Genomic DNA, 26,931 nt, shown 5'->3' with positions numbered 1-26,931 from the left:
TTCTCTTTGAATAACATAAGTTGCTAAAAACAGTTTAAAGGCCTGCCTAGCCTTATTTCTTATTTCTATTTCCAGCAAGCCATGTTTATAGCAATTATACGGGGAGTTTCAGCAACTTCTAACGTTTTAATTTTACTGCTCTTTATTCTGAAACTGACCAGTACTTCAAATATGGCTGCACATTTGGAACAATAAAGAATATGTTTATCATCTGGATTAATGGAAATAGAATGCAACAGAAAACATAGAACAGATAACTAAATTCAAGCGAGGTCAACAAGTGAAAGTAAATATATTTTATGCAAAATTTGTCTTCCAAATACTCCAGCAACATTAAGATGAAAGTAATCTGTAGCAATTACCTGTAAGAGTTGAAAACAAAAAGCTGAAGTAACCCATGTCAGTCACTGAATGGCTCTGCGCTGGATATTTCCATGCCACAAAAGAGGATCTATTACCAAACAAAATAATAAGAAGGGGGGGGGAGTAGAATTTGAGAAAATTATTTAAGATGCATTGTAATTCAGATGTGATGACAAATTACATATATAACATAGATCTACCCCCAAACTTATTTAAAGTAGGAAAAATGGTCCAATTTTTAAAAAAAGCAAGACTATCCATTATTTCTCAATAATTGTGTTCTAAAATTAGGTTCAAAACCAAGAATATGTTTATTTGAAGGGGATGCATTAAAAGATCCAAATTAGGGGGAAGAATAAGAGACACAAAAACCTTTACATGTGACTGCTATACAACTGTGTTTAAAAAAAAAATCTAAGTGGAATGATTATAGTATAAATTGGTTATGCTGGTCCCAGTGGTTATCAGCACACCAGGTGCCATATCAAAATATCTTGGATAGCACTTAGAAAATCTGTACATTGACAAAATTTCCACCTCAATTATAAAAGAACCACAAACATATTATGCTGATACATTAAGACATCCTAGGTTTTTAGAAAGAATTAAGGCCAACACCAGCTGAAGAACTAGTAATTGTGATTTCACACTTTTGTGTATAATAATAATGTATGGGAGGTCCTGCCTTATTAGGACCTACATACAGTATATATTAGCACTTTGTATTTTCCCTCCCCTCTCTGACAGTTCAGGTCACATTGTTTATATATCTTCTAGTAATTATTATTAGAAGAAACTTTAGTTCGCCAAAACAACTCTTCAACAGCTTCGGCTCTTATGTTGATAAGGAACACTTGTGGGGATTCAAAACTCTCCCCTTATTCCCTCTTGCACTGTTGGCAAGCTAGAAGTATACAGAGCTCCTAAAGACAGTAGGTTTCATAGCTTGACAGGTTGCCCCCCCCCAGGAAGGAAAGGGAACCTGGAAAACAAAAAAACAAAACAATGCTTGCTAATCCTTCCCTTGTACCGATTTCTGGAGGTATTTTGTATGGAATTGTTTTAGCAAATGATCCGCTTCTACATGCCGAGCTTTTACCCATCTAGATTCTGACATCAGGTAACCCTCCCATTGGATTAAGTACTGCAACTTCCCCTTATGGATTCTGGAATCGACAATTCGCTTAACTTCATAATGTGTTTCACCTTCTACCACTATTGGGGCAGGGGCCACCGTCCCTATTGGTCTCAATGTGGATTCCTTGTATGGCTTCAGTATATACTGAAGGAATACTGGGTGCACTTTACCCAATAACCTTGGTAGTCTCAGCTCTACTGTCACCGGGTTTTACTATGGGGAAAGGACCTATGTACTTCGGTCCCAACTTCTTCCAACTCTGTATTAGCTTAAGATATTTTGTAGACAGATACACTTTATCCCCTACATGGAACGTCTCCTGGGGAGCTCGTTTCTTATCTCCTTGTTTTTTCTGACTTTCAGCTGCCTTAGCTTAAGCCTTCTTCGCATTGCCCCAGATCCACTCGAACGAACCCACCCAACCGCTTAGGGTGCTCAAGGAGGAAGGCTCCTAAGTGCAGTCTGGTATTGGCACAAATTCCACCCCTGTGGCTAACTTAAATGGAGTGAAACCAATACTGCTGTACACTGCATTGTTATACGCCATCTCTGCAAATGGCAATAACTCTGTACAGTTTGTTTGTTGGTAGTTAGCATAGCAGCACAGGTACTGCTCCACTATGGCGTTAGCTCATTCTGCAGATCCATTCGTACTTGGATGAAAAGCAGAACTGAACCCCTGGAAGGACCCAATCATTCTCACACACTCCCTCCAGTAGCAGTCAACAGCACCCCACGATCTGAAATGCAGTCAATAGATGTGTTGCAAAAACATCTTCACTAGTTTCTGGGCTAAGGGGAGGCCAGTACAGGCGATGGAATGGGCCTGTTTGGAAAATAGGTCTATCCCTCCCTCATGGTCAACTCTTTCTGGTGAGCCACAAACCATGCATTGGTTTACAGCTCTTGCTTCAGCTGTTGTGCAAATGCATTGGTGCGGGGGTGACCTTCTCTTTTTTTCCTGCCATCTGGTTGTTGCTTGCACTGCTTACTGGCTATCAGGAACAACAGAACTTATCATCTCCTGCTGGGTGCTTTTGTATTGTGGCATGCGGGATAGAGCATCAGCCAGGATGTATTTCCCTCCTGGGATGTATTTTAGCACTGGTTTCGTGGCAAATAGCCCCTTCAATCTTTTGAATGTTGCTTGGCATTCCATCATCCAGTTCAAGGGCTGATTCGGCTGGGGCTTCTCCCTTCCCCTTTTCCAGTCTTTAACAACTCAGTGATTGGCAAAGCAATTTTGGTGAAAGAGGGGATGAATAGCCTGTAAAAATTTGCAAACCCCCAGGAAACTTTGCAGTTGCTTGTGGGTGCGGCTTGCCACTCCAAGATGGACTTCACTTTCCCTGGGTCCATCTCTATTCCCTTGCACAACACACAGTAACCCAAGTTGTCCAGGTTTGTGAAACTCACATTTAGACAGCTTGGCATATAGCTTGGCATATAGGTTTGTGAAACTCACATTTAGACAGCTTGGCATATAGCTTAGCGTTCAATAGCTTTTTAAGCACCTGTCACAGAAGCTTCACATGCTCGTCCATGGTTTCAGTGTAAATGAGGATATCAAGGTACACTAGAACCCCTTTATAAAGATGCTCATGCAGCACCTTGTTTATGAGTTGCATGAACACAGCAGGGCCCCTTGTAGCCCAAAACGCATCACTTTGATTTGGTAGCTACTAAGGGGGCAGTTGAAGGTTGTCTTCCACTCATCACCTTCCTTAATCCTCACTCATTAGTACGCCTCCCTCATGTCTAACTTCATGAAGACTTTCCCTTTGGCTAAATGTCCTAGCATGTCCTTCATGAGAGGGAGCGGGTACATATCCTCCATGCACACTCTGTTAATCCCACGGAAATCCACGTACAATCTCAGTGACCCATCTTCCTTTTCTTTAAAGAGTACTGGTGCCGTATTCGAGATTTCACTGCCTGAATTAACCCTCTCTCTAAGTTCTTATCAATGTAGTCCCTCAGCATCTCCTTCATAGTCATGGAATACATCTTGGGTTTGGGGAATTTCACCCCGGGCAGGATCTCAATACTGCAGTCTGTGGGGCGGTAAGGGGGAGGACGTTGTGTTCTTTCTCACTGAATGCCTCCATGAGGTCTCAGTACTCCCTCAGGATGGATTTCTGCTCCTCCCCCCTCTGATGCTCCCTTGTTACGCTCAGTTTTCCTCCCCCCACCTTCTCGGAGTGTTTCTTTCGCTTGTCAGGGTGGCTCAGGGCCTGCTTTCTCATAATCATTTGCTTTGAGGCTTTCTCCCAATAGATCCGGGGCACCTACTTGACTAACCAAGCAGGCCCAGGATCATATCCTCTGCCATCTAGCTGCACCTGCTCCATCAGATGGGAAGTGGCCTTGCCTCCTATCAGCATGCCTTCAACCTGTTTGAATTTCACAGATTTCTTGAGTTTTCTCACATGTAGTCCTAGCCTCTGCACTGTGGCTTGACTAATTAGGCAACAGGAACAGCCAGAGTCTATGAGGGCCTTTACCATCCCCCTCGCCCGAGTGAGATGCCTTGAGGTCATCCCTAACTTCAAGGTGGTTGACAGGTTCATTCACAATTAGGTCATCCTCTCCCTCACTCTCGTTGCCACAAAAGACCATCAGTGGTCCCTCTTCAGTTGAAGTTTCATCCGCTTCGTTCTCAGGGGGAGTGAGACCTAAGTTGTGATTTCTCCTTCCCTTCTTTGGTGGCTTCTTTGGCTTCAAGGAAGTCAGTGTCATGGGAGCCATCCAAGGGGCCTGTGGCGAGCACTTCACGGCCCTGTCACTCTCCTGGCCACAGCGAAAGCACATGATGGGGGCGCAGTGGGCTGGTCCTGCAGGAACCAGGGACGCTGCTTCTAGCAGTTTTTTTCCCTAAAGTGCACCTCTATTGACTTTTCTTCAGTTGCAGTCTGGAGCCCCCACTGTCTTTGTACATTGCCAGGTCTAACTCCACGGCAGTGGTTAGCTAGTACCAGTCACTAAGCCAGTTTGGGATTCCTCGGGCCAGACACAGGTGAAACAGGTTGCGGTTCAGCCCCTCTCAGAAGTATTGGGTCAAGAGCTGCTCTAGGCAGTGCCTCAGCCTCCCCGTGATCCTCCTGAAGTCTCTAATATAGTTAGTCATGGATCTATTCCCGTTTGACCTTCCGGACCTCCACTTCCACTCGGGTCTGCGCAGGGTCCCTGAATCGGGCCCTGAGGCCTCAAAAAAACACATCTGGATCTGCTAACTCAGAGGCACCTTCATAGGGGCACCTTCAACATCCACCTGGGCTTGGTCATTAAGGTAATCTCCATGTTGGTCGAGATGGGTTCAGACTTGAATGAGGAAGAACGCTAGTTTCTCAGGGTTCCCATCGAATGTTGCCTTCAGTGGTGGCAGCAGAGGTGGCCTTGGTGCTGGCCAAAATCCAGGTATCCCGGCCCCATTATATGGGTACCTCCATGGGTGAGCCTCAAACCTGGGGGCCGGCAGTGGTCACCAGCCTGCCCCCCCAGGTTCAGGAGCAGCGCCGGTGGTGGACTGCAGGCTCTCTGTCCCAGACTGGGACTGGGCTGGGGAGGTAGCTATTCTGTCCCAGCCTACGTGAGTCCTTGTTAAGGAGAAACCCCTCTTCGAACAAGCAGGCTGGAACCACAGGAAAAAACCAATCCCGTTTTATTATTCAGACTTGAGTCAATGTCCAAGGCAAACAAAACACAGTTCACAGAAACTTGATTCCTTAACACAAACAGTTGCCTTTGGCAACCAGCATCTCCCACACCTTCCCTTTTATTATGCAGTCAAGGCATGGCTTCCTAATGCCTTCTCCTTTGCCTTTGGAGCTGCCCCATTGCATTCCTCTGTTCGACTCTCTTTTCTTGCCGGCACCTGGATATCTGGATATCTTCCAGGTGTGAGTCATCACTGTCCAACTCAGACTCCCAGCACAGCTGTGTCTTAGCCTGAGTGCGAGTAGAGGGGCCAGGCTCCTTGTCAGACTGTCAGACTTGGAGCGCCTCAGAGCCTTCTTCTGACTCTGATGTCACTCCAGGCCCCTCTTCCTCCTCTATTCCTCTGACTCAGCTGCCGGGTCCATTGGCTGGTGAGGAATCAGAACAGTAGCCCTGGATGTGGGCTAACAGCTCTCCCAGCCCCCACGGCTGCTACTCCTATTGTGTGCTGGGGCGAAGGGACTGATGCTGATGCCAGGAGCAGATCCAAGCCGAGCCCCTTCAGGGTCTAGGATCCAGCCATGGGACCAGCTCTTCTCCATGGACCCCCCCCCCCCAGGCTGCTAAACTTCTGCCTCAGTTGCTCCACCAACTGGCTGCTGCACCTTGGCAAGTAGTGCTTCCTGGATGCTGTCCACTCCGAGGCTCCTCGCTCCCACCATTTCAGCTCTCTGCCCCGTTTGGGCTGAGGGCAGTACAATGAGAATTCGGCTTCAGCAGCTTTCTGTAGCTCCTCTTGCCACTTCTCCAATTTGGGTGGGTTGAACACCACTGCTCCACCCATCCACTCCGGGACAGGTCCCTGCATTCAACTCCCTCCTTGGGTCATGTTGAGGCCTGTGGCTTTATGAAGTTGCTTCCGGCCCCAGCTGGAGTCCCATTGGTCCTTCCCGACCCAGCTCCAGCCGGCTTCTCCATTTCAGGCATCTTCTCCTCAGTCTTCACCACCTCTCTGGAAGCTACCAGAGGGTGTAGGGGCTCAGGACCCCTTTAAGGGAGTTGGAATTATTTAGAGAGCTAGCTTAGTGTTAAGTTCCAGCTGAGAAGCCCAATGAAGCAAAACACCAGAAGCATTGTGTTCTCTAATGTTAACTTTATTAGCCATTAGCAAACCAGTATGATAGAAATGAAGCTAGCTCTAAGGAGATGATGGGAAGCAGTTAATTAAAAGAATGAAACTTATCTGCGCATTCCAATATTTTTCTGATTAATTCTTCCTCTGCTGTTTTGATGTGTAAAATCAAATATAGGCTTTGTTTGTTAATCTTTTCTGGCATTATACCTAGTACGAAAAGTTCAGGTTTAAAATCAACATGTTCTCCCAACATTTTTTCTAACCAAGCATGTATCTTTTTCCAGTGAACCTTAGCTTTACCACGTACACCAAACATGATAATAAGTACCTGAGTTATACTTACATTTCCAGCATCTATCTGACATATTTTTAAACATTTTTGCTAATCTTGCTGGTGGCAAGTGCCATCTATAAAATATTTTATATAAATTTTCTTTATACGATGTTGACATTGTCAATTTATAATTTCTTTCCCATAACTCTTGCCACTTTTCAGTTCTATATTATAACCAAAGTTTTTCGCCCATCTTATCATTATTTCTTTAACTTGTTCGCTTAACTATGAGACTGAAAGATAAAGAAGAAACAGAATATTACCAAACTTGGGATTTATTTTATCAATGGCTAGAGGAAAGAATGAAGGATTAGGAACTGAATATGTATTAGCGTTTTTAAACCCAGACAGGTTGAAAAATTAATATATGTATGTAACAGAAAATTAATAAAATCCTGGGGATTGATTAACCCCTTTGTAGTGATTCAAGATAGCACCTCGAGATGAGGGTCGTACCCTCAAGTGTTATCTCTTGAAGCCTCATTTACAAGGGTTTTGTGTTCCCTTGTCAACGACGCTCGGTAGGAAGTAAGGTTATGTCATTTCTCAAGCTTTTTCCGGCTGCTGATGATTTGCAGATCGAGCTCTGATTGCCATTTTGATGTTTGAACTTTGGGCTTTTATTTAAGCTGCGTGAAGGGGAGATATGTTCCTTTTATTTTCACCCCTAGCTGATATTGTGCATTGGAGTTTCCTTGTGTGTATAAAAAAGATAGTGCTTTAATTGTTTGTTAAATTCGGTGAGTGCTATTTTATTCAATATTAGAAATAACGATGGTGTTGTTGTGGACACTTGAATAAGAGTTTTGGATTTGGTGCATTGCTGTGGGTATTTTTGGAAACTGCTCTTTAAAATTGTGTTCTGATGGTTTGTGGTTACTTTCCTTATCTTGAATTGATTTTTTCCTGCTTTGTTTGCTTCCTGATTTTTCTATGTCTTTGGGCGTAGCAACATCCATTGTTGCTTAATTTTTTTTTCTTTTTCTTTATTGTACACGCACATTCTTCTATGCATTCTTTGTTTCTGTAGTTGTTTCCTCCCTTTAATTAATGGTGAGCAATGCCTTTCTCGTAGATAAGGGCCAGCTTCTTTGCTGGGACAGTGTTGTTTGTTCATAACTAATATTGGTGCTGCCTTCCCCGTAGATAAGGATCAGCTTATTTGCTAGGGTGGTGCATTTCATGATCACTGCTACTGAGGGACGGGTCCTCTTGCATAGATAAGGACAGTCTGTGTTGGCAGGGCTCAGCCTCCCTCTATTGCCCTATGACCATTGTCTCTCAGTTGCCCAGGTGAAAGTAAAAAAGAAAAAATGGGAGAAGAAAGCAAATAAATGAACCAACTACATTAGAACATTATAGGCCCTCAACCATGCCCTCACCCATGATTAAAGGCAGAATGTCTTGAAATTGATGGATGGATGAACAGTTGAGAGACAACAAAGTGTAATCACAAGCATTTTAGCCTGAATTGGACAAGTTAGTGTCCCACGTCTACTCACGTTTTTATAACCTTTGCTTAGCTTTTTTTCTGTTCTTTTGATTTAATTTGTGATCTCTTTGTTCTATAATGGGATGTTCTCAGCCTAAGAGGAGGGAGATTCCTAAAAGGATACCCTGGCATAGTATATATATGTTCATAAGGGACTTATATTCTGTCAATACTTGCAGCAATGGCATGCGCTAATCGCACAAGAACCTAGGTGTCAGTTTCCACTTGCTGGAATTTTTGACAGAGACAAATTTAATTTTTGCGAATGTTTATGATGTTGATGTCTCCCTCAAGCCGGGCAATTGGTCTGCTTTTATGGTTTGATATGCAGAAATGGAAAAGCAGTGCAGGAAACAGCATTTGCAATCCTTTAAACGTACCAAGGAAAAACTGGAAAAATCACTGATTGGCCTTAAGACCTCTGTTGCAGCTGTTCAGGTTGCCCTAATGTCCATAAGAATGACTCTTTCTCAACAAGACTGTATCTGAAAGACATTCATATGTTGGCTACTGTTATGTTCACCTCTTGCCAAGCTCTTCTCACATCTCTTAAAGACTGTCATTCACAGATTGCAGCAGCTATGCCCAAGAAACCATTACAACTCTGCCAGATTGAAAGTTGGTGATTGGGTTCTGAGAAAAGTATTTCAGCATAAGAATTGCCTGGCTCCTCACTGGAAGGGACCATTCCAGATCCTGGAAAGTCATAGAAAATGAAGAAGCTAAAGTTCTGTGGGACTTTAGACTTAAGAGAGGCACTTGCCACATAACATGCCAGACTTAACTATTGTCGATAAGAAAAACAAAAAAAGTCTGGATAGTGGACGTGGCAGTACCTGGAGAGAACAGAATAGAAGAACTGGAGAAGATAACAAAGTACAATGCAAATATTAATAGAACAACTGTGGCAAATTACAATAAAGGTAGTACTGATAGTCATAGGTATCTTGAATGCAATCCCAAAACAACTAGAGCACCATTTGCAGACCATAGCCATTGACAAATTCACCATCAATAGACTGCAAAAATCAGTTTTACTTGGAACAGTTTACATCTGGTGACAATATCTGTAATACCATTAAACATCCACACCTGCCTATCTCAGGTCCTTGAGAAGGATTCAATAGACAGACAAAAATGCCAAATCCAATCTGAACATCTGGCTGACTGTGCAACAAACCATATGACAATACCTCTAACATCATAAAACATCAACATCTGCCTATCCCAGAAGGACTTGATAGATGGAAAAACATGCCAAATCCAGTCTGAACATTTGGTGACTGTGTGATGAACCCTAATAATATTCTTAAAATATACAAGATTTTATTCATATGTTAGTGAAGTTCACTCAGGAAAAACAAAACAGAAACGGCTAGTTACCTTATACGCAGTATCCTAATAAGAGTAGTGGTTAACTTTACAGACAACTTTCCCATAATGCAACAGCGGCTGAGAGAAGCAAGAAGATTGCTTGGTAAATGAGGCACAAAGTAAAGTAGCTGGACTAAATGTTGCTGGGATTCAGGTGGCAGAAGAGCCACTGCGCCATCTAGTGGATCTATAAAATTCAAGAAATTAAGTGTTAATCTGCAGGTATCAGATTATGCTGTTTGCTATCATATTATTACAGATTATGATATAATAAAATATAAACTAAGAATAAAGCATTTCAGATAGGCAGATTACAGTCCTCTGTAAAAGACAAGTACCTCTATTCATTGCAGCTGAACTGAAAAAATATCAGTTATAAATATCAAATATATATCAAATATAAATATCAAAAACAATTAGAAAAAGCCTTGAATTAACACAGTCTCTTCCTAGAACTTTGTAACATGAAAATTTTATAACATGAAAATATATGGTATGCTTTCAGTGAATAAGACTACATCTCACTTTTTGTCAAGGGAATATAATCTCAATGAAGAGTTTAAATCAGAATAACGTTTTGCTCTAAACTGGTAGAAGTCCCATATCTATTAATATCCCACTTCAGGGATATTATGGGTATGAACTATTCTAATTAACACCAGGCAACAGATCAGAAATTAAGCAGAGGTTAAACAAGGTGAGTGTTCAATAGGATCAGAATTCAAGATAAGCTCCATGAAATCAAAAGGCAGATATCCAATGGCACAGAAAGAACACAGAAAAAGAGGCTGAATCCAAGTGCAGTACACACTTGTCTTTTCAGCCATGAAATGAGGGCATACGGCATCACCAAACATGTAGGAAACAACTCTCTCATATGTAGGCAGTACTATTTAATAAACCTGTTACTTAGGTGAACACTAAATTCACATCTAAGAGCCTTAATTCTTTTAGTACCCTTGGGTTGTATAAGTAAGGGGCTCTGTCTTCATGGACATCTGGACTGCAAATTATACCTTCAGATGGTACTAATTCTTGGGTTGAAGTTCAAGATTTTGTGAAGGCAACTGCTGTCTGTGAGATGAGTCTGAAAGCATTTTATTTCATGATGACTGATACAGGGGAAGAATGATAGTAGAGCAAGTCTAAGCAATAAGCAATCCAATAAAAATTGAATGCTTTTAAACTCTTACCTTTTTTCCTTGCCTTTAGTATTTTTATAAATAAGTCATCAAACATACTGGGTTTCCTACCGGTAAGGTAAGTGGGTGCGGGCACATGGGGCAGCTCCACCCTTCCACCTCTGTTCTAGTTTGATTTTTAGGTGTGTGCCTTGCCCCAAAACTAGGGCTTATTTTGGGGGTAGGGCTTATATTAGGCCCACCCACCTCCAAAATCAAGCGAGGGCTTGATTTGCTGACTTATTTATAAATATTTATAAAAATACTAAATGCAAGGAAAAAAAGGCCTGGCTGCAGTGGTCCTAAGGTAAGACACCCCCCCAAAAAATAAGACCTAGTGCCTCTTTTGGAAGCAAAAAAAATATATAAGACCAGGTCTTATTTTCGGGGAAACATGGTACTTAATACTCGTTTCATTTTCTCCACAACAACCCGGTGAGCTAAGTTGGCATGAAAAAGAGGGACTGGCAAAAGTCACCTAACTGGCTTCCATGCCTAAGGCAAGACTACTTTCCTGGTTTCTAGCCTGATGCTTTAACAACTAGAACAGATATGTTAAGGATATAATAACAATAACAATAATAATAAAGTTGGAAGGGACCTTGGAGGTTATCGAGTCCAACCCCCTGCTCAGGCAGGAAACCCTACACCATTTCGGACAAATGGCTGTCCAGTCTCTTCTTAAAAACTTCCAGTGTTGGAGCATTCACCGCTTCTGGAGGGAGGTTGTTCCACTGGTTAATTGTTCTAACTGTCAGGAAGTTTCTCTTTAGTTCTAGGTTGCTTCTCTCCTTGATTAGTTTCCATCCGTTGCTTCTTGTCCTGCCTTCAGGTGCTTTGGAGAATAGCTTGACTCCCTCTTCTTTGTGGCAGCCCCTGAGATATTGGAACACTGCTATCATGTCCCCCCTCATCCTTCTCTTTGTTAAACTAGACATACCCAATTCTAGCAACCGTTCCTTATATGTTTTATCCTTCAGTCCCCTAATCATCTTTGTTGCTCTTCTCTATACTCTTTCTAGAGTCTCAGCATCTTTTTTACATCGTGGTGACCAAAACTGGATACAATATTCCAAGTGTGGCCTTACCAAGACATTGTAAAGTGGTATTAATACTTCACGTGATCTTGATTCTATCTCTCTGTTAATGCAGCCCAGCACTGTGTTGGCTTTTTTGGCAGCTGCAGCACACTGCTGGCTCATATGAATGCAGAGATTTTAGTTGGGCAAAAAGTTAGTATTTTAAAAATGGAAAATAGAAGACAGGGAGAAAATAGAGATAGTTCTCACTTAACAACAACTCATTCAGCAAACTTTAGAACTTATCATGGCACTGAACAAGTGATACCTACAACTGGTCCTCACTGAGATCATCCGGTTTGCAATTACGTTACAGAATCTATGATCACGGGATCACTATTTACGACTTGCCAGCTTCCAACAAAGTCAGTAGGGAAGCCAGCAGGTCACAAATGGTGACCACATGATCTGGCCATTTGGCTATCTGGTGGATTACAATTCAAGAAGTAAAGACAAAGATGAGCGCTTCAAATCTATCTAAACTTGGGGGGAAAAGGATCTTCTGCCCCTGCCTCGACTTCTGCAAGTCCAGTATATCAGAAATCAATTGCGACAATGCTGCAGCAGGAAAAGATGGATGCTCACCAAAAGGAAACTGAAGCAATTTTACAAGCAGGGGGTGGGGCACCCAGGTGCAGGGCCAACGAAAAATCATAAAGACTTGAAAAATGATCTTGACAAAATGAAGCAAAAAATTACTATTATAGATTCCCAAATTGAAAAGTTTAACCAGATTTAACAGACAATCAGCAAAGAATTCAAAAAATGGAAGATAAGTCAGTTGAAGTTGACCAGAAATTAGAAGCTTTAAAAGATGAAAATGAAAAATTGACCCAAATAAATGGAGAATTGGAAGATGCGTTAGTGATCACAGAAATGGAACGTGCCTCCTGTGGTGTATCAAAAACAGATATTGATGGTAGCAATATATGCACCTAATGATAAGCAAGAGCAATTTTATCAACAACTACACAAGAAAATATTGGACTTAAATTACCAAAATCTTTGTATAATGGGAGACTTTAATGCAATAGCAGATGCGACTATGGATTATAAAAGCCATAAACAAGGGAGAAAAGGAGGAAATGTACTACCTAAAGCATTTTTAAAAATGAAAGAAGAATTGTGTATTCAAGACATATGAAGAGAGCTAGAAGCCCAGAAAAACTACAATATACCGGTACATTTTATTCAAATAGACATAAATCATGGTTAGAATTGACATGATATGGACATCTTTCGACTTGAAAATGATAATACAAGAGGTGGAGATAGAAACTAATGTTTGGGCAGACCACAACCCAATAAAAATGATCTGGAAAGGAACCAAGAAAAAACTAATATGGTCTCTGAATAAATCTATATTGAAAGAAAAATAATTCTTACAACTAGCAACAAAGGAAATGGATTTTTTTTAAAAAAAATAAACAAGAAAGAAAAAACATCCCTTCAAAATGTATGGGACACGGCCAAAGCATACTTCAGAGGGCTGGCTATAACTTATGCTTCTAAAAAGAACAAAGAAAAGAAACAATTACAGTTAAAGCTGAGAGAAGGACTTAAAAAATTGGAACTAGAGCTACAAAAAGACCCACAAAAGAAAGTCCTTAAGGAACAAATGGAGACGGAAATAATGGCTCAACAGATTAAATGGACTAAACAGAATTTCTTCGAAAACGCTAATAAGCCGGGGAGATGGTTAGCATATAGATTGAAGAAAGAAAAGGAAAAAAGAATGATAAATAAGCTACTAGATTCAAAGGGAGAATTACAGTTCCAAAATGATACAATGAAAAAAATCATTAAAGACTACTATGAGACACTTTATAAGGCAGAGGAAGTTCCTAAAGAAAAAATACAGTCGTACTTAAAAAAAGCAGACTTTCCAAAAATCCCAGAGAATATTCAAAATGTACTAAATGGAAAAATATCAATGATGGAGATTATAGAAGCCATAAAAAGGCAAAAAAAAAGATAGGACTCCGGTCCAGATGGACTTCCCGCAGAATTTCATATAGCATTACAAGATGTATTAAGTCCGACATTAAAAGAACTGTGTAATGAAATCTTGTTGGAGACTAAAATACCAAAGTTGTGAACTGAAGTTAATATTACTTTAATACCTAAAGAAGACACTGACCTTACACAAATCAAAAACTATAGACCAATATCGCTATTAAATATGGATTATAAAATCTTTGCCTCAATAATGGCAGAAATAATTAAGAAATTCTTGGCTGAATTTATACACACAGACCAAAATGGCTTCCTACCTAAAAGACAGATAATAACTTAAGAATGATTTTGGATGTTTTAGAGTATTATGAAAACCATCCAGGGAAAAAGATGGCATTAATATTTCTTGATGCGCAAAAACCGTTTGATAATTTGAACTGGCAATTTATGTTCCAGCAGTTGGTGGAAATGGACTTTGGGAAAAACTTTATAAATGCAATTCAAACAATCTATCATAAACAAACAGCTAGAATAATTTAAAATGGAGACTACATGTAAAATTTTGATATCAAAAAAGATACAAGACAGGGATGTTCATTATCCCCATTGTTATTTATACTAACATTGGAAGTACTGACTAGAAAGATTAGACAAGATATAGAAATTAAAGGATTGGAGATAAAAGATCAAAAATATAAACTACAAGCCTTTGCGGATGATTTGGAGAGAACAGAAAAGTTTGGAGAAGTGACGGGTCTGAAAATAAATAAAGAAAAGACTAAAGTATTAGCAAAGAACTTAACAGATAAACAGAAAAGTCAACTTACAAAAAAGACAAATCTGCAAATAGTTAAAAACTTAGGAATCTACCTAACAACAAGATGTGCAACATTAAAAGAAGACAACTATGAAAGATTGTTAAAACAAATAAAACTGGACTTGGAAAAGTGGAAAAATCTTCAACTGTCATTGTTAGGAAGAATAGCTACAATGAAAATGAACATTTTACCGAAAATACTCTTCTTATTCCAAATGATTCCTGTAAAACTGGGAAAGGGCTTTTTTGATGACCTAAATGCAACAACATTGAGATTCATTTGGCAAGGGAAAAAAGCACGAATTAAAGTGAAAATGCTACAAGAAGCTAAAGATAGTGGAGGATTTGGACTCCTGGACTGGAGACTATATTATCAAGCAGCTATTTTACCATGGCTTAAAGAATGGATAACGCTGAGAAACAAAAGACTATTGTACCTAGAGGGGCATGACCTACAAATTGGTTGGCATGCCTTCCTATGGTACGGGAAGAATAAAACACACAGATATTTCCAAAACCATTTCATAAGGAATGCTCTTCTTTTGGAATGGGAAAGAATAACAGAGAAAATTTATATTAAGCTACCTGAATGGCTTTCAACAATGGAATCTTTTGCTTACCCAAATTTAATTAACTGTGACAAAGACGTGACTCTTTATCTTGGACAATGAAGGAAAATTGAAAGACAGACAAGATTTACAATGACAAGGTATTGATTTACCATGGTGGCCATATTTACAAATCCAAACAAGATATTTTATAAAGAACAGACAGAATTTGATCAAATATTGTTAAAAACAGATGAAAACTTGATTAAGAAACTCTATAGATTTCTGCTAAATTTAAAGATGGAAGAAGAACAAGTAAAAGAAACAATGATAGCATGGGCAAATTTTTTGGGATATTCTATAGATTTGGAAGACTGGCAAAAACTATGAGATAGAAATATCAAATTGACTAAAGCAGTCTCATATAAAGAAAATTTGTATAAAATGTTTCACAGATGGCATATGACACCAGTAAGATTAGCGAAAATGTTTAAAAATACTTCGAATAATTGCTGGAAATGTAAACAAAGGCCAGATACTTATTATCATATGTGGTGGACATGCCCTAAAGCAAAAAGGTTTGGGGTAAGATACATACATCGTTGGAAAAAATGATTAAAAGAAAGGTAGAATTTAAACAAGAACTGTTTTTGTTAGGAATATTAGGACCTAACTATGAGAAGGAGAATGAATATTTAATATTGCATATACTGACAGCAGCGAGAATAGTATTTGCCCAATATTGGAAAAATGAAAACTTACCAACTGAAGAGGTTTTAATTAAGAAAATCTTAGTCCTTAAATCAATCCATAATTCTAGATTGCCTTTAATCCATTACATAAAATTTTAAATTTCACTTCTTTTCAGTCTTATTCTGGCCTTCTTCTTCTGCCAGGCAGGTTTCCATAATAGAGCTTCCCTTCCAGCTGATAAGTCTCTCTTTGATGCTTGTAATATCCTTTGAATCAGTGAACACCATCTTGGCCTCTGCATTGGCCCTCTGTTTCTCTTAACCATAAAGCCTCGTTGCTTTAACAGTTCAAATCTCGGTCTTTGCTTTTTCTGATCCTCAAAGCCATAAGTGAACTGCTTATAAGGCAAAATAAGATTATGAGCTAGAAGTAAGAGAAAAATGGGCGACTAATGGAAGATATATATTAAATTGACTAAGAATGTATTTTTTGGATTGATAGGTTTATCTATATGAAAATTATTACGTAATGGAAGGAAAAAAATTGAAGAGATGTTTTAGATCTGGATTGAATTAATAACTAATTGAATGTTAATCTAATAAAATGATTTGTTTGTTTGATGCCCAATGGATTGAAATGATCTAAGGTTTGATATTATCTTGTCATCTTAAAGAGATTGATTGATTGATGGATTAGATATGTATAGGATAGATCAATATTTTAGCTTAAAAAGGAGATATTTTTATGTAATGGATTAAAGGCAATCTAGAATTCTGGTCTGATTTAAGGACTATGAGTTAGAAGTAAGGGAAAAATGGGTGATTAATTTTTATTTATTTATTTTTTTATTTATTTATTTGATTTATATCCCGCCCTTCTCCCAACGGGACTCAGGGCGGCTCACAACATATTTAAAAACAGAAACGTATTTACAATCCCCACCAAATAAAACCAAATTAAAACCAATTGTTTAGAGTTGTGCTGCTTAAAATTTTTTCTTAAAATAAACCCGATTTAAAATAAACCCAATTTAAAATCCTCCCNAGAAGGCCCTCCCCCTGGGGGTCGCCAGCCGACATTGCTTGGCCGACGGCACCCTGAGGAGACCCACTCTGTGGGAGCGTACCGGTCTATGGGAGGGAATCTGTGGCAGAAGGCGGTCTCGGAGATAGCCAGGTCCTGTGCCATGGAGCGCTTTAAAGGTGGTAACTAACACCTTAAAGCGCACCCGGAAGGCCACTGGAATATACATATTAAATTGATCAAGAATGTGTCTTTTAGAACGATAGGTTTATTTGTATGAAAATTATTATGTAATGTTGAGTTAATCTAATAAGATGATTTGTCTGTTTGATAACATGGATGTTATTAGTTATGATAATTGGATGAAATTTGAATTCTGTCTAATGGATTGAAATGATTTAAGGTTTGATTTTACTCTGTCAGCTTAAAGAGATTGATTGATTGATGGATTAGATATGTATAGGATAGATTAATATTTTATTTTAAATAAGGGATATTAGTGGAAGAAGAAATAAATAAGATTTATAATAAAATTAAGGAACTAGAACATATTTGGAAGGGATACCTGAATTGATGTTTTTATTTAAAGTTAATTTGATTACGGTATTGTAAATTTATAAAGCTTTAAAAACAGGTCCAGGTTGAATAAATTTAAGCTAGAATTGGATTATTTTAAATAAATTATGCTATTTAAGGGGAAAAGAGAGGGAATACTTGATGTATTGATTGAATTATGTATATATGTTTTATTTTTGGATGTTTGACTACCCTAGCACCACAATGTGTCTTGAGCACTTTGTCTTAAGAATCAAAAAAACCAATAAAATTTGTTTATTAAAAAAAATAAATCTTAGAATGTGCAGAAATGGATAGATTGACCTTAGAGATTAAAGAGAAAGAAGATTCTGTTTACTTTAGAACATGGGATAATTTTTACTAATGGTTAGGAAAACGAACTAGTGAGAAATGAATGTGATGTTATTTTGAATATATATTAACAAGAATGATATGCATTAATTGATACTGTTTATGATTATCGTTTATTACCCTTATTACAGTTACTTATTACAATATCAACTATTGTTAACTGAACATATGTACCCAGACAATAGTCTGTTTGCTAAAGATTGAAAATGCTATTGGGGGATAATCCCCATGTCGACCCCAACCCACCCCCAACACCAATCCTGATTCCAACCCTATCCTAAACCTTAATCCTTATCCCAACCCTATTCTATTCCCAACCCTATAAAACTCAATAAAATTCTATTAAAAAAAGAACTAGGGAGTAGTTGATCAAATCAATTAAAGCCAAGAGTCTTATAGAGCAGGGGTCCCCAACCTATGGGCCGCAGCCTGGGCCAAGGCTGTGGGATCTTGGCCAGTGGGCCGTCGAAATGGCTGGCTGGTGCGCGCAAGCATGGGCGCGCATTACCCCCACTCGTGCTAGCGCCCCACAGCCCTGTTCGTGCATGCACGTGAACAGGAGTGCTAGCACTGGGTGGGTGGGTGCGGCCTGTTTGTACATGCCACATGCATGAATGGGGCTGCTAGTGCCATGCCAGTGCGCGGGACCCTATTTGTGTGCATGCTGCACACCTATTTGGAAGCTGCTTTCCTTCCCTCTGGGCCCAGAGCGTGGAAAGATTGGAGACCTCTGTTATAGAGGTCATCTCAGAGCTTCATTCTGTGATCTTTGAAAAAACATTGAGAATAAATATAGTGTCAAAAGACTGGAGAAAGGGAAATATTTTCCCTATCTTCAAAACAGGTAAAAAAAAAAGGTACCCAGATAACTATAGACTTGTTTATGTCAATACTGGGCAAATCAGAGCTTTTTATTACCTTGTTATAACAATAGTCTAATTGTACCTCTGTAGCAACCTTTGGTTTACCAGATATTGACACAAGCTGTTAAAGGACAGCAATCAGTTCTCCTCTCTGCAGCTTCTTTTTCTGCTACCCTGATGGGCATAATAAATTTAACCTGGCATATGCAGTTGCTCCATTCCTATTTAATCCATTGTGCTTTTTAATATTTTAAAAGTTAAAAGAGAAGAAACAGAAACGCAAGAGGCAAGCCTCTACAAAGATAGTGGAGTTTCTGGCTAGGACAGCGGTTCTCAACCTGTGGGTCACGACCCGTTGGGGGGTCGAACAACCCTGTCACAGGGTCGCCTAAGACCATCGGAAAACACATATTTCCGATGGTCTTAGGAACCGAGACACCGCTCTGCATCCGTCTCTGCATGGCCTCCTCCGCCATTTGCAGAGAGAGAGAGACAGAGAGGCACTTTCGCTTCCCTTCTCTCTCTCTCTCTCTCTCTCTCTCAGGCGGACTTACCGCTTGCAGGGCTCCTGATTGGCCCTGCACCTGGGTGCCCCACCCCCTGGGAGAAGCACAGCCAGGGCCTCATGGCCGTGGAGCCGCCCGGGGAAGCCCCGGGATCCTTGCTGGGAGCGGCGCACTGGAGGCTCTGCTGAGCGGGCAAGCTCTCCCGCAAGCCACGGCCCAAGGGAGACCAGCCCGTGATCCCCAGCCAGCCCAACCATTGGACCAGCTGGCCAGGAAGGCGCGCCGGAGTCCAGGCTGTCGGGAAGGAAGAAAGAGATTCAGCAAAGGTAGGAGAGGACAGCCGCCTCCTGGGGCCCAGCGCTGGTGGTAGCTTCCTTGCCCTCCTCTTCCTCCTCCCCTTCTTCCTTCTGCTGCCAAGGCAGCTCGGGCGGGCGCCGGGGCAAAAGGGGTGCCTGGGGGGGAGCAGCTGGGCTGGCGGAGGGGCTGGCAGGGGCCACACGGCACCATCCCCCACCACGGCTCTATCGGATGGGCAGAGGGCGAGGCCGGGCAGTGCGGAGTCCTGGCTGGGGCGGCAGCGGCGGTTTTCTCGCCCTTCTCCTCTCCTTCTTCCTCCTGCTGCCCCCAAGACAGCTCCGGTGGGCACCGGGAGGAAGAGGGGTGCCTGGGGGGGAGCAGCCGGGCTGGCGGAGGGGCTGGTGGGCCGCGTGGCACCAGCCCCCACTGTGGCTCCATCGATGGATGGAGGACGAGGCCTGGCAGCGCGGAGTCCCGGTGGGGGTGGCAGCCGGGCCAGGGGCAGCGGGGACTCCCGACGATGCAGCAGTGGCTGCCGCCGCCGCAGCCACTGCCTCCTGTCCTGCTCCTTCTCCCCGCCCGTTCAGCTGAGGACGCGGCGGAGGCCGGGCCGGGGGTGGCGGAGACCCCGACGATGCTGCTCTAAGAGAGAGAGAGAGGAAAGAGAGAGAAACAGGAAAAGAGAGAGGAAAGAGAGAAAGAGAAAGAGAGGGGAAAGAGAGAAAGAGAAAGGGAGGAAACAGAAAAAGAGAGGAAAGAGGGAAAGAGAGAGGAAAGAGGGAAAGAGAGAGGAGAGAGGAAAGAGAAAGAGAAAGAGAGAGGAGAGAGAGACAGGAAAGAGAAAGAGAAAGAGAGGAGAGAAAGAGAGGAAAGAGAGAAACAGGAAAAGAGAGAGGAAAGAGAGAAAGAGAAAGAGGGAAGAAAGAGAGAAAGAGGAAAGAGAGAGAAGAGAGGAAAGAGAAAGAGAAAGAGAGGAAAGAAAGAGAGAGGAAAGAGAAAAAGAGAGAAAAAGAGAGAGGAAAGAAAGAGAGAAAGAGGGAGAGGAATGGCGCTTCTCCAACCAGGCTGGGCAGAGCCGGCGGACCGGCCTTCCTGCCCCCCCTCCCTGGCCAGCTGGATCGGGGGTTGGGGGTCACCACATGAGGAACTGTATTAAAGGGTCACGGCATTAGGAAGGTTGAGAACCACTGGGCTAGGATAACAATGGAGGCAGTCAATTATTGTAAGTTATCAAAAAATTCTTAATACAGTGTTAAATTAGTCTTACATGAATGTAGCCAGATTACAACTTTTATCATAAAAAAATCCTGAATGAGTCTATTGTTATACTTTCAAACAGCTCCAACTGGAAAAAGTAAGTTGAACTCAATCCTTATTACAGAATAAATCCTTTCAAACTTGTTTTAATTTTCAAAATATTTTTCTTGATGCAGTTTGATGTAATTAGAGTCTAGTTCTCAAATGTGAAAATAATAATTACCATATATCAGGGGAGCAGCAGCTTGTAAACTCTGTAGAATTTCTTTGTTCGCCCGAGATGCAGCAGAATAAATAATACCAATCAATTGCTCTGAAAGTTCAGGATTTCTTAAGCCAAGAAGAACAAGCTGCTGAGGCAGACCAGCCAGCCAACAAGTTAATACTTTACCTTGGCTTCTGCAGTGCATAAGAAAAAAACAATAACAGGTAACTTCATAGTTATAATACAAGCACATGCACATTAAACAAACTCTGAAGGTTTTTTGAGGCCCAGAAAATAGGCTCTTAATTCACAACATTTTCATGGATGAATTTCAGAGGCATTATATTAATTTGAAGAGTGGAATTGAAAAGTATTTTGTGGGTATATCACTGCATACTCCCACGTTAACCTTTTAAAGAACAAAACATTTACAAAGTGACATTAAACAAAAATGATTTTCTCTTTTATATGATATGACACAATGTTGAAAAGAATATATATTATTACCTGTTTATATGAAGGTTCATTTCTTCCTTTTGATAAACTCTGGCAAAAAAATTCAAAAGTAATGTACGTACAGGAAAAGGAAGATTCCTTTGCTGATAAAATGTGTAGACTGCTTTCATCAAAGTTTCTGTTGCTGCTAAATAAGAGGTCAGAATAAAAATCAGTAATGACAATTTATTTCCCTTGCATTTTGTAGAAAAAAAATCTACGTTAGATATTAGAATTACAAGAGCATAATCTAAGATTTGGATAGCATGATTTTCTACAGTACGATAAGATCAATGTAGATTTCAAAATCACTATGTTAATATGGAATAAATTAACCCTAACCCAGACTGTGCCAAAAAAAATGCCTTATGGCAGGGGTGTCAAACTCAATTTCATTGAGGGTCGCATCAGCATTGCGGTTGCCCTCAGGGGTGTGTGGCCAGGGTGGGTGTGGCCTACTGGGTGGGCGTGCCCAGCTCTACGTCATTCGCATCAAGGGTGCCTGTGGGGGCCTGGGCAGGAGTGGAACAGACTTGAGGATCTCTGGCAGAAGGGGGTGGGACCACGGCAAGTGCCAAGGCATGGTCCACTGGAGGAGCCTCACTGTTCCTCTCAGGCTATGGCGGGGGGGGCTGGATGGTGGCGCAGGCTGCCCGGAGCCCTGGGCAGCAGAGGTCAAACAGCCAGCCTGGCCCTCAAGTACCTGCGGCACCAAGCCCAGCCCCACTTCCCCAAAGGGGTACCCAGCTGCACTTACTTCCTACTCAAGGCTGCTGCTGCTGTGCTTGCTCTCCTTAGCCAGTAGTTAATGATGGGTACGAGGGCAAAGTCAGAGAGAGGCCCATTCCCTCTCCATGGGAAAAGACCCGGCTTTGTATCCAAAGCTTCCTTAGCAATAAGATGGGAGACCCCAGGATAGGCCAGGAGGAGGGGGCAAGGGGATAGTGAAAGAGCAGCAGGGCAGGACTAAGGCAGGACTTCCCTCAGACCCTCCCTCTCCTTCTTTCCTTCCTTCCTTTCTAAGTAGAGTGGTGGGAAAATATTTGAGATGAGGGAGGGAAAAAAACAGGCAAGAAACACAGCTGGGGAGGTGTCACCCTTCGTGAGGAATGAAGAAATGCACCATCGCCTGGAAGTGGCCAGCACATGGCCCTCACCTACTTCGCATATCTGGCTTGTTGGGCTCTGGGGGAGGGGATGCCATGAGCAGTGTGAGAGTCAATGTTACCTGCGCAATGCCGCCCAGCCCCCAGCCTGCCCGGTTGGCCGTGAGGCACTCTCCTCACAGTGCCGGGAGGCTGAGCCAGGCGGCGCAAATATGAAAAGAAACGCGACGCCGCCCAGCCCCCAGTCTGCCCGGTCTCGGCAGGCAGCGGGGCGCTTTCCTCACAGCGCCAAGAGGTTGAGCCGGGAGGTGTGAAGCTCGCCAGCTTTGCACCTTGCTCCCTGCTGAAACTGGGCAGGCTGGGGGCTAGGTAGCATTGCACTTCTCATCTGATTCGTGCCATCCAGCTCAGCTCTTGGCGCTATGAGGAGAGTGCCCTGCTGCCTGCAGAAACCCCTCCCCAGGAGCCCATCAAGCCGGTTATGCGAAGGAGGTGAGGGCTATTTGCTGGCCACTTCCAAGGATGGTGCATTTCCTCCCCAGCATGCACCCAGGGGGCAGGGCTGACGTGGCAGGGGCTGGTTCGTCGCTGGTTCCAGACGGCCTTGTGGAGCTAAGACTGAATACGTTTCAGCATAGATGGCCACCACAAAATGTACATTGGCTCCCGGCCGGCCTAGGCCAGGGCCAGGGCAGTGGGGGCCGTTCCCTCACTGTTTCTAGGATGGCTTCGCAGGCCACATGAAACCACTTCACAGGTGGTTTGCCTTATGGTTCTTAGCACAAGCACAATAATATCAAGAAAAAGCAGGTAACGACACATGGTTAACCTATCATCTTGTTGAAATTTGAAATAAATAAAAATATGAAAACATCTATGATAAAATTGGCTAAGAATTTGGGGCATAACATATTATTAGAAAAGTGGGAAAACACATAGTTGAAAGGATTGGTATATGACTTCAGAAAAATTATCTAAAATGTATAACGGTAGCTCATACTTATGTTGAAAATGTGCACAAGAGTCATTTTATCATGCTTGGTGGACTTAAAATAAGCCAGAAATGGTGCAAAAGATTTCAAAGACTAAAAATCAATTGAAACAAGATTGGCTTTCTTGGGATTAGTGGACAGACAACTAGAAAAAAGCCATGAAAGATTTTTATACATGAATCCTTTCACCAGCAGATCATGAAAAATGAACAAAAACTATCAGAAATGGAGGAAAGGATGGACAAAGAGGAGCAGAGAGTAGAGGAAATGAATGAAAGATTACTTCAGGCTAATAAAGAACTAGAAGCTACAGTTATTTCCCTGGAACTTGAAAAGGCAGCTCATTATTTACGGTTCCAAAATGTAGGTGAGATGAAAGGTGAAGATCTGCCAGCATTAATGTCAGACATACTAGCGGGGGCTCTGGGGTCCAGCAGAGAGATGGCCAGTGAGATAGATGAGACCTACAGAATCCACACGAACTATGCAAAGCGGCACAATCTTCCTAGAGAAGTGCACGTAAGATTTATTAAAAAATCAATTAGAGATGAAATTGTCTTCAGGTTTAGAGACCTTGGAATACCGAGGTAAACAGCTGATTGTACTTAAACAAGTACCCAAAAGAGTGAGGGACTTGAGAAGGCCCTACCAACAAATAACTTTCAAACTGACGAAGAAAAATATTAACTTTAGATGGTTGACCCCGGAAGGGATTCTGGTTACATGGCAAGAGAAAAAGTTCCGCTTAGACTCAATAAATAAAGCAGAGGAATTCTATAGGAAAAAATTTGGTAGCGAGGAAGATCTAGTTGAAAGAGAGGTAAGAGAGGAAGGAGAGACTCTAGCTCAAGTCACCGAATCTAAAGGTAAACGAGTCGAGTTCAGAGAGGATATTGATAATGGGAAAAATGAAGGGAACTATGAGGAGAATAGACTTAAAGAAATTAAAGAGGCTAGAGCGACAAGACAGTTAGTGGAAAGAGGAAGGGATTTACAAACTCAAGAGTCTATACTGGCAAGAGTAACCAGATCTAAACATAGATAAGGAGAAAAAAGGTGTTGAATCCATATCCATCAATGTTAATGGCCTCAACTCTCCAACAAAAAGGAAAAAGTTCTTAAATAAGCTTAACAAGATGAACTTAGATATAATTATGCTACAAGAAGTTCATATAAAAAACATCAATATTTATTAAATTGCCCTAAATTGGAAACATATTTGCAGCTCTTTCGCAATACAAGAAAAGAGAAGTGGTAGCATATATTAAACAGGAAATTTCGGCAAAGCAAATTTATAAGAACGAAGAGGGTAGAATTTTAATGGTGGAAGCAATTTTGAATAAAATTAAAATTCTCTTGGTGGGAATTTATGCCCCGAATGAGGAGCAAAAACAATTCTATAAAAAACTCCACAACATTATTAATCAATTGGAATATGATAACATTTGTATAATGGGAGATTATAACGCAATTGTGGATAGAAACCTAGATTATAAATGTGGAAAGAGTAGAAAAAGAACCAGAGGAACAATACCTGATACATTCCTAAAAATGGTAGATGAGCTCAATATTCAGGATTCTTGGAGAGAGAGGAATTTAGGGAAAAAACAGTTTACATTCTACTCTGGACGTCATCAATCATGGTCCAGAATCGGGGTTTCCGGTGGCGAGGCTTCGCCGATGGAGGCTTTCTTCTCAGCCTCCTACCCGGGACTGCGTCAGAGCTGTCAAAACAGCGCGGATCAGCTGTTTTGAGGCTTGGAACTCCCTCCCCAGGCGAAGGGGAGAGAGTGAGTTTGGTTCAGATAGGGGTTGAGTTCCCTATCTGAGAACTCACCCGGAGTCTGGACCTCTTCTCCGCAGCTCGGAGTGTCTTCGCTCTTTGGAGCGAGGCTAGACATCGCTGCCACCACTGCTACTTTGTATCTGCTTGTGAGTAACTTTTGAACAGACGGAATCTGACAGGGGATTTTTTCTTTCTTGTTTTAGTTAAATGGTGACTTTAACTCAAAGATCTTATTGGGATTTTTGCTATTTGTTATAAGTGAAAGTGAGAAGAAAATGGCCGCGGAAGCGTTGTTTCTTTGTAACAAAAGGAAAACTTTCACTTTCTTACCGGTGGTGGAATGATGCATTTTAAAGGATTTTAAAGAACTCTTCTTAAGTCAAGCTTTTTTAAGTTAATTTTTGCTTTTGTGAGTTTTAAAAACAGTTTGGCAGAATGGCTACAAAACGTACTGGAGTTCCTGCATTGCCTAAAACAGCTATTTCCTCTCCTGCTGTGCAAATTCAACAACAAAAACCTAGATCTCCCCCACCATCACCACCTCCCTCCATTACACTTAAAGATTTGCAAGAGGCTTTAGCTAAGTCCTCATTGCAAACTGTGAAACAAACAGAAGAACTTTTGGATAAGAAAAATAAGGAACTTTGTGAAAATATATCACATATTTTTGAAGGACTAGCAATTCATATTGATCATGTAGAGGGAAGGGTGGATGATCTAGTGGAGAAAATGGAAGGAACAGAGGACAGACTTGAGAAAGTAGAAGGTGTGGAGAATTTACAAAATGATATGGTGATGACACAATTTAAAGAAATGGAATTTGCCCTGAGAATCAGGGGCCTTAAGGACGACTTACAAGAGAAACTTAAGGAGAAAGTTGTTACAGCTTTGGCCCTGGTATTGAATTGCAACCCTGAGGTGATCTGTGGAGAAATAGAAAAAAATTATAGAATCAATTCCTGGGTTGCACGTCAGAGAAACATACCTAGAGATGTGATTGTTTACTTCACCACAAGAGTACAGCTCTTTTATCAGCAGAGATTTCAAATTGCTGCACAAGACATTATACTTTTAAAAGAAATATCTTCTAAGATTTTAAGAAGAAGAAAAGATTTTACTTTTTTGGTTCAGGAGTTAAAGAAGCGGCAGAAGCCTTTTAGATGGGAGATTCCTATGGGCATTGTGGTAAATTTTGAAGGGACCAGACACAGATTAAACTCTGTACAGAAAGCCAGAGATTTCTATTTGTCGGTCCTGAAAGCTGATTTGTCATCATCATCAACATCTAAAGCACAGGAAGATTTGATGGAGCAACTTGTGGTGGAACTGCCTGGGGCCATGTCATTATCTACAGGAGATCCTCAGACCAACAAAAGGTGGGGGTGAATGCAAAGGAGCAAAGGATGACTCGTGCTGCTTACAGGCGTAAAGAAAGAGAACAACAAAAGGAAACTATAATATATTCACCGACTTCAGAACCAGTGGGAGGGGCGAGGCCAAAGAGATCTGCAACGATAGATTTGCAGGGAATGCTGAACAAGCTTCACAAGCCAAAGGATGGTTAAATTGATGATGCTGGAAGTGAGATTTTATTATGGAAAAGGAAGAAATTAGTTTAATGTTTGATTATATGTCTGTAAGGAACTTATAGTATTTTGAAAGCTTTAAAATATTTGATAAAGTAAATTATTTTTCCAGCTATGAATA

The 26,931-nt window shown here is 41.4% G+C and overlaps 1 protein-coding gene across 1 annotated transcript in view; it reads right to left on the bottom strand.

The window, feature by feature from the left end:
• LOC107284064 (testis-expressed protein 10 homolog) overlaps positions 1–21,363 on the bottom strand; it is a 47,886-nt gene extending 26,523 nt beyond the window's left edge. The window contains exons 1-4 of the mRNA XM_015812070.2: positions 21,353–21,363; positions 20,864–21,039; positions 9,503–9,680; positions 363–451 (exon numbers count right to left, since the gene is read on the bottom strand). Of these exons, the coding sequence (XP_015667556.1) occupies positions 363–451; positions 9,503–9,558 (145 nt within the window). The 5' untranslated portion in view covers positions 9,559–9,680; positions 20,864–21,039; positions 21,353–21,363. The remainder of the gene's footprint in view (positions 1–362; positions 452–9,502; positions 9,681–20,863; positions 21,040–21,352) is intronic.
• Between the last annotated feature and the right edge of the window lie 5,568 nt (positions 21,364–26,931).

This window comes from Protobothrops mucrosquamatus, unplaced genomic scaffold, assembly GCF_001527695.2.
Source record: "Protobothrops mucrosquamatus isolate PMUCROS unplaced genomic scaffold, P.Mucros_1.0 scaffold66, whole genome shotgun sequence".
NCBI lineage: Eukaryota > Metazoa > Chordata > Lepidosauria > Squamata > Viperidae > Protobothrops > Protobothrops mucrosquamatus.
The sequence above is the reverse complement of the archived record's forward strand: the minus strand, read 5'-3'. Positions and strand labels throughout refer to the sequence as shown.